Source organism: Melitaea cinxia, chromosome 25 (genome assembly GCF_905220565.1).
Source record: "Melitaea cinxia chromosome 25, ilMelCinx1.1, whole genome shotgun sequence".
NCBI classification, from domain to species: Eukaryota; Metazoa; Arthropoda; class Insecta; order Lepidoptera; family Nymphalidae; genus Melitaea; species Melitaea cinxia.
The window spans coordinates 1,120,151-1,128,298 of NC_059418.1; the positions used below are offsets into that span (position 1 = coordinate 1,120,151).

Consider the following 8,148-nt stretch of genomic DNA (forward strand, 5'->3'; position numbering starts at 1 on the left):
TTGGACCGATTTCGATGTTTTCTTTTTTAATCGAAAGATGGTGCTCGTCATGTGGTCCCATTTAAATTTAATTGAGATCTGACTTTGCTGCGTGGTTACGGAATTAAAGAGTATGGCCTTTCTTCCCGTGGGTGTCGTAAGAGGCGACTAAGGGATAACACAGTTCCACTACCACCTTGGAACTTAAAAAGCCGACCGATGGCGGGATAACCCTCCGACTGCTGGCTTTGAAATACACAGGCCGAAGACGGGCAGCAGCGTCTTCGGTGCGACAAAACCCTGCCAAGACAAGACAAGGTCACCGACCCGCCTGCCCAACGTGGTGAAAGCAAAACACATGAGTTCACGCCATTTTTGGCGCGAATTTGTGGAGGCCTATGTCCAGCAGTGGACTGTGATAGGCTGAAGTGGTGATGATGATGATGATGTGATTAGTGCTTTTTGATTAATCTTTGATAATGCGTTGTAAGTTATATCAAGTAATGACGATGTAATTGAAGTCAGTTTTTTTTTCGTTTGCGAGAAAACACTATTACAAAAGATCAAATGCGAAGCTAGTAATATTATAATTTTTACATATATAAATATGTTTCATGTATCATAATATATAAAAAATATTTAAAATCCATCAATAATTTGTAAATTGACCATTTCTAAACTTAATCAGTGGGGTATAACATAATATAAAATAATTTCTAAACTACAAAAAAAAAAGGATTCTGAACTCTATCACCAGTTGTTAGAGTTTATTTTATACGAAATATTTTTTTAATTTTTTTTACCACTTTCGATGGTTATCTTGTATATATTGAGACGGTTTTTGACTTATTTCGTCAGACGGGAAAATGGCGAAGGCGGAAGTCCTTTGGTTGGTTGGTAAGTTGTTAATTCTTTATATGATTTTTATTCAATTTCTTTCTACTGACTTTGACTGACTGACTGAAAAAAAGTCAAGCATTTCCTACAGGTCTATTATAAAAACTGGAAAAAAGTGTGTGTGTGTACTTATGTACGCACGTAAGAAGTTGTACTTCATTGGCTAGCTAACTACACGTTACTAACTTCTTCTTCGTTGACTAGCTAACTTCAGGGTGACGACTTTTTGTGACAGTGTGCGCGCGCATCGTAAAAATTTACTCTCATCATTTTTCCCTAACGAGCCAAAAGAATTATAACTTCAATAATAAATTACTTTATTCAAATAGGCTTCAAAAGCATTTTGATCGACATTTTACAAATTAAAATTATATAAGTGAAGCTACCAAAGATCGAGGATGTAGATTCTGCAGAAAAGAATGGGCAAGAGCCTCCGCCGTTACTCTTTTAATAAAATTTATTATAAAATTAGTAAAATCCTGCATTAAACACAGCGCCACTAAATCAACATCATCTTAATCATAATTACAGCCTATACAGTCCACTGCTGGACATAGGCCTCCATAAGTTTACGCCAAAAATAACGTGAACTCATGTGCTTTGCCCATAGTCATCACGCTGGCGGGTTGATGATCGCGGTACTGGCTTTGTCGTACCGAAGACGCTGCTGCCCGTCTTCGGCCTGTGTGTATCAAAGCCAGCAGTTGGATGGTTATCCCGTCACCGGTCGGCTTTTTCATTAACACTTACACATGACATCTTAATCATTAATTTAAAACTTTGTTTCAGTTCTCTTCGGTACAGCACTCAGTAAATCGCTGCCAGATCCATATATACGGTGCTCAGAACCATGCCCATGCACCGAGCCAGCCCCCCCGTGTCCATGCACCGAGCCACTACCGCCATGCCCTTTCACCGAGCCAACACCCTCGTGCCCTGAGCCACCACCCCCATGCCCTGAAATAATACCCTTTCCCAATCCACCTCCATGTCCATTTCAAGATGAAGAGCCCCCTTGTCCAGAACTACCACCACCATGCATGCCCCAGCCGAGTCCCGATTATGCCCCAGATGATTCCGATTATGCCCCGGATCAAAACATTGAATCGGATCAGCACGAAACTATTCAGCTAAGACCTTGCGATCCATCACAACCGCTTGCAAATTATTTATACGGGCAAGCACCTCGAGGTAAGCACAAAATTCGAGTAATTTTTTGAGTTTAACCATTACTAACAAACAAAAAAGCAAATTTAGGAAAGATTAATAATTGAGTTTGAGAGAGAGAAACGCTTCAGCCCGTAATATCCCACAACTGGGCATAGGCCTCTTTCCCCATGTAGGAAAAGGATCAGAGCTTAATCCACCACGCGCTGCTCCAATGCGGGTTGGCGGATATATTCCCTTCTATGAGCAACGATCGCTATCAGGTGTACATGATAATAACCGTGACCGACGGCTTAACGTCCTCCGAGGCATGGTGGGGAGATCCATAAGGACTGCACAAACACCCAGACCACGGCAAACACCTGTATGGCCAATACAAATGCTTGTCATGTGCGGGGATCGAACCCGCAACCGCCAGCGCAACAGGTACAATGCATGGCTGTGACCGTTGCGCCAACGCGGCGTCAGACGGAGAGAGTCACGGAGAGAGAGAAAGAAAAGCTTATAATATGGTAGAATAGTTAGATTTATTGAACAGCACAAAGAACACTACATTGCAATAATACTAAATAACATTTGGCTTGGGATAGGTCATCATGTATAGGAACTAGTATATAGCTCAACTGAGTTAGGGCATAATAGGATTTATCCTGCTCGAAACCTGGAGCAGGTCGAGGGGAAGTACCTCGTACTTACAGAAGATCACAGCTAAATGGCTCTGCTTTCAAGCAGTGTTGTGTTCCTGAGTGACTAAGGTGACCAGAGCTCCTAGGGGGAGTCATTTCTAAAGCTGAAAACTAGAGAGTTATGTTCTAGGCTTTTGATTATGTTGATTGATTGATATTTGATTAAATAAAAGTTAAATTAAATAATAAAATAGGGGATAACAGTGTTTGTGTGATAACGTTGACAAAAAAGCTAACGAAACAGAAAATAAAAAATACAAAGAAATACAGTTTCAACGTGTTATCACGATGCAGCTAATTAACCAATCTGATGCTGACATGTATGTAAAAGTCGAAAGCGAACGATTACGTTACATGACATTAAATAAAAGCAGATTAAGAGCGGAGAACTACATCATATCAAATAATCGTAATGTTAATCCTAATAATTTAGGTGAAATGGATAATTCACCGTCTTTATTTTTATACAGCCTCAGGTTGTACGAATATACTCAAACGCGTTTGCTTATGTACCAGTTCATATCGTCGCTCTGAAATATATGTTTAAAAAATTAAATATGCTGCCGGAAGTAACTATTCCACGCTGATTAAATTACGGGTACAGCTAGTTAATTATAAAAAGGCGCGTGTAAAGTAAATCCCATAGAAATTATAACTTAACAAAATCTGTACTTTACGTTTTTAGGATCTATAATAGTAAAACCCGGCAAAATACGCTTCCCAACACCGGAACCCATAGTTATAAAACCAGGACAGATTAAGTTACCAAAACCCCCACTGATTTGGGTCAAGCCTTCCGTGGTGCGACCCCCAGCGCTGGCCCCGATCCGAGTACAACCGCCGCCGGTTCATCCCCCGACACCGGAGCCTATTATGGTCCAGCCGAAGCCGGTGGTACCACCACGACAACCGCCAATTCTGGTCAGACCACCGCCGGTTATTCCACCCAGGATCCCGAAGATCAAGGTAAAAATAATTTTTGGAGTTTATTCCTTAAGACGATATTAAGAGGGGATGATGTGCAGTGACGATTTTATATATATATATATTTCCTGTCACGATGTATGTTCGCTATAAGCTCCGAAGCTACTGAACTAATATTTATTAAATTTTGTAAGCACCTGTAATTTGGTCCAACTCGGGAGATAGGGTAGTTTTTATCTCAATCGTCAATATATGTATACCAGTATACCAGCGAAAATAGAATATAGTAGAAAATAAAATATAAAATAGAATATAATAGAAAGAGTTTATGTTTTGATATTAGAGTAATTATTTTATTACTAGTGGTTACTCTCGTCGAAATAAGACCATAATTAATTTAAATTATAAGTTTGAAGATTTAACAAAAGAGTATATAATTATATATGCGCGTGTGTGTCAAATTCATGGTAGTATGTGTATTGTTTTTTTTTTAATGATTTAATGTATTTTTATAGATAATTTCAGAAAAAATTAACAGTCCACACTCCTCTATATAAACTATAAGTGTGCAAAATTCCATACTCCTCCGTGCGCGCTATTTTCGTAAAAAGGGTACAAAGTTTTTGTTTCACGTATTAATATATAGATAAATAATTTGACCCATTTATTAGAACATTTTAATTTTTTAAATACTACGATAATTGTTTCTCGCTTTAGCCTGTAATATCCCACTACTGGGCATAGGCTTTTTTCCCTATGTAGGAGAAGGATCAGAGCTTAATCCACCACGCTGCTCCAATGCGGGTTTGCAGATATATTCCCTACTATGAGTAACGATCGCTATCAGGTGTACATGATAGCAACCGGGACCGACGGCTTAACGTGCTCTCCGAGGCACGGTGGGGAGACCCACAAGGACTGCACAAACACCCAGACCACGGCAAACACCTGTATGGCCAATACAAATATTTTTCATGTGCGGGGATCGAACCCGCAACCACCAGCGCAACAGGTACAATCCATGGCTGTGACCGTTGCGCCAACGCGGTAAATAACTATTCTAAAGGAGTTAATTTCAGCTGCGTGTCAGAGATGACACACAATTTTTTGATTAATTTCTCTAGCATAGGGACTTCAAAAAACAATCAACGACGAAATAATATACTATTATTTATTACAGGTTACTCCACCAGCGATCCAACCTCCGCAACCGTTTTGGTTCATCGTACGACCCCCGAGAATAACCCTGACCCAACCTCCTACAATTTGCTATAAGCCCCATCCACCTAGATTCAATACTGTGGGTTGTGCGCAGGTAACTCTATATAAACCTCCTTGCTCTCCTCCCGCGCCTTACCCACCCTGTTATCCACCCCCTTGTCCTCCACCCCCTTGCCCACCACCACCACCACCTTGTCCATGTTCCCCTTGCCAACCCCCACCACCGTGTCCATGTTCTAGTGAGGACTAAACAAGATGATTGACCCCCAAATAACATAAAACCCCAAACACAGAAACAATTATAATAATAATTAATTATTTACTTGTATAAATATTTATATTAAGGCAACATTTGTAAATTGAGTGTGCGAACGAAATATACGGGCTATTGAGCATTATATAATTGTTTTTTTTTTTTTTTTTTTTAATTCAATTTAAGTATTTTTTTCTTTTGTTCGATTTTTAAAACTAAGGGTCAGGTAAATATTATAAAGAAACAAAAAAAAAACTTAATATATACGAATCTTTAATCCAAATAAATAAATACAATTATAAATTTTGACAAGATAATTTACATTTTTTTTTATTTTCCGACATACATTAATATTTATTTTTTTTGTTTTCCGACGTACACACAGTATATATGGGATCGAAAATTTTATTTATTTAAGTGTAATAATGAGTAATGTGTTAGGGTTTAAGGAATAACCCCCAAAAAGTAACAAACCAGTACAATTTCTGGATATTATTTGAAAATTTATGAAATTTGATAACACTAACATATGTCAAAAATATTTTTTTTAATATGCTGAGGAAACTTATGTATATAAAAGAACAATCAAGAAATTATGGACGCCTAAACAATGGCTGGCAAACCACCAATCATTGGACCAAATGTACCATATGGACTAAAGGGTCTTGGCATGTAAGGCAGGCCACCAATGAATGGCATGTTTGGCAGTCCATAAACATTTGGCGCAGATTCGCAAACAGTTGTGCTAGGCATTGGAAGATTTGGCGTTGGCACGGGAATAGGTGTTGGCAGAGGATAGTAGTTCAGCATATTGGCTTGCCAGTCAGCTAGACCGATCGGCAGAGTCGCTGGCACGCCAACATTGGCACTTTCGCATACTGTTGTAGATGATTGTAATGGGTTTAGTTTGGCATTTGCAAAAGGTAGTAGGTTTAGGCCTAAGGGACCCAGTGCGCCTAGATTGAGTCCTAGACCTAGGACGTTTGGTGCTGTGTCACAGACAGTGGTCGCCGAGCCGGCCGGTATGAATGGACTGCACTGGCAAGCGCAGATAAGGGCTAGAAAAAACATATTGCCTCATTAGAAAAAATAAAAAATAAAAAAATAGGTATTAGTAAAAATATATTGTTGCCAGACAAAGCACGCGAACTCGGCTATTATAGGTTACATGCATGTAACTCGTAGAGTTTTTGAGATATTCGTACCGTTTTTACAAATTTTCCACATTGCTTAATGTAATACAGCCTACAGTAATCTTTAATAAACAGACTAATAATCAATTTTTGACTTTATTGATCAAACGACGAACAAATTTCTTCATATAGACTAGACACCTCATATAAGTCACTACGTGATATTTTATAGCCTATATAACTTATCAATAACTTTCAAACATGAATAGAAAATGAAATAAAAATTACTATTTAAGTAATATTAATATTTAAATTAAACGAAAAAGTCTTACCTAATATCGAAATATAAGTTGTGAAGACCATTTTGCTTAGATAACTTACCACCGTACTGTGATAATGTCCCTCGGTGTTAAACCTTTTTATACGATAGGAATTTATTAAAATGTGTACGTTTCCACGGTTCACGGTACTTTAAACAAAATTGTTTTAAAACAAAGTTGATTGAAAAAAGTTTACGAAATTTTTTGAGTTTTAATCAATGTTACTAATTGATAAAATTCTAAATATTGTAATCAATTTTTTTTTTAATTTTACCAAATTAAAAAGTGTGGCGTTCGATACATTTTGGTAAATAGTGCTTAATATATTGATGACTGCATAATTGTGTTTGCTCGAAAACGAAATAAAACTGACTTCAATTACATCTACCAGTAATACAACATAAGTAGACGAAAAAAAAAGTCAAGTAAATATGCATACGATACGATATCAAACGCATCAGCCTGTAATATCCCACTACTGGGCATAGGCCTTTTTAAGCTTAAGAGCTTAATCCACCACGCTGCTCCAATGCGGGTTGGCGGATATATTCTATGAGTAACGATCGCTATCAGGTGTACATGATGGTAACTGGGACCGACGGCTTAACGTGCTCTCCGAGGCACGGTGGGGAGACCCACAAGGACTGCACAAACACCCAGACCACGGCAAACATCTGTATGGCCAATACAAATGTATGTCATGTGCGGGGATCGAATCTTCAGCCGCCAGCGCAACAGTTACAATCCATGGCTGTGACCTTTGCTCCAACGCGGCGATATCAAAGATTACTCAAAAAGTAGTCATCACATCTCGATGAAATTTAAATGGAACTACAAAACAAGCATCAGCTTTCGATAAAATTATCAAAATCGGTATACCCAGTGAAAAGTTATGAAGTTATAATACAACGTGCGTCAGCGTAGGTTGACGCAAAAATAGTCAAGTAAATACCCATTATCATTACATAATATAAAACAAAATCGCTTCCCGCTGTCTGTATGCTTAGATCTTTAAAACTAAGCAACGGATTTTGATGCGGTTTTCTTGAGGAAATAGAGTGATTCCAGAGGAAGGTTTATATGTATAATACATGCATAATATGGTAGAGGAACACTGATAGTTTTTGCGACCGAGCGGCGCCGGGGCGGGTCGCTAGTTAAATATAAATGGAAAAGTAAAAAAGAGCTATAAGAGCCGTCGGCAGTTTCTAGTCGAAAGATATATCTTTAATTGATTGCAAAAAGCTATCTCGTGTTTCTTCTGTCAACTGTCAACAACTGTTTCTGTGTCTGCTGTATGTTATAAATGGTATGCAGTGTATGTGGTTTCATTTAATCTCTCTCCCTTGTATCCATTCTGGATAGATTTTAATCAGAAGATTACATTTATTATTTATTACGAAATGAATAAATAAATTGGGTTCTTGTTCAATCTTTTCGAGACTTTTGGAACATGTTTAGCAGTTTATAAATGTTTTAAAAATGTGCTTTTATTATGGTACAAATCGATATCATATCTAATATATAAAATTCTCGTGTCGCGGTGTTTGTAGTTAAACTCCTCCGAA

At 38.1% G+C, this 8,148-nt stretch overlaps 1 protein-coding gene across 1 annotated transcript; it reads left to right on the plus strand.

Annotated features, from left to right (window-relative positions):
* Positions 1–845: 845 nt before the first annotated feature.
* On the plus strand, positions 846–5,124 carry LOC123665849 (repetitive proline-rich cell wall protein 1-like). The gene is made up of 4 exons (XM_045600084.1): positions 846–876; positions 1,666–2,067; positions 3,415–3,695; positions 4,834–5,124. The coding sequence occupies exons 1-4, from the start codon at positions 846–848 to the stop codon at positions 5,122–5,124; spliced, it is 1,005 nt and encodes a 334-aa protein (XP_045456040.1).
* Positions 5,125–8,148: the final 3,024 nt, after the last annotated feature.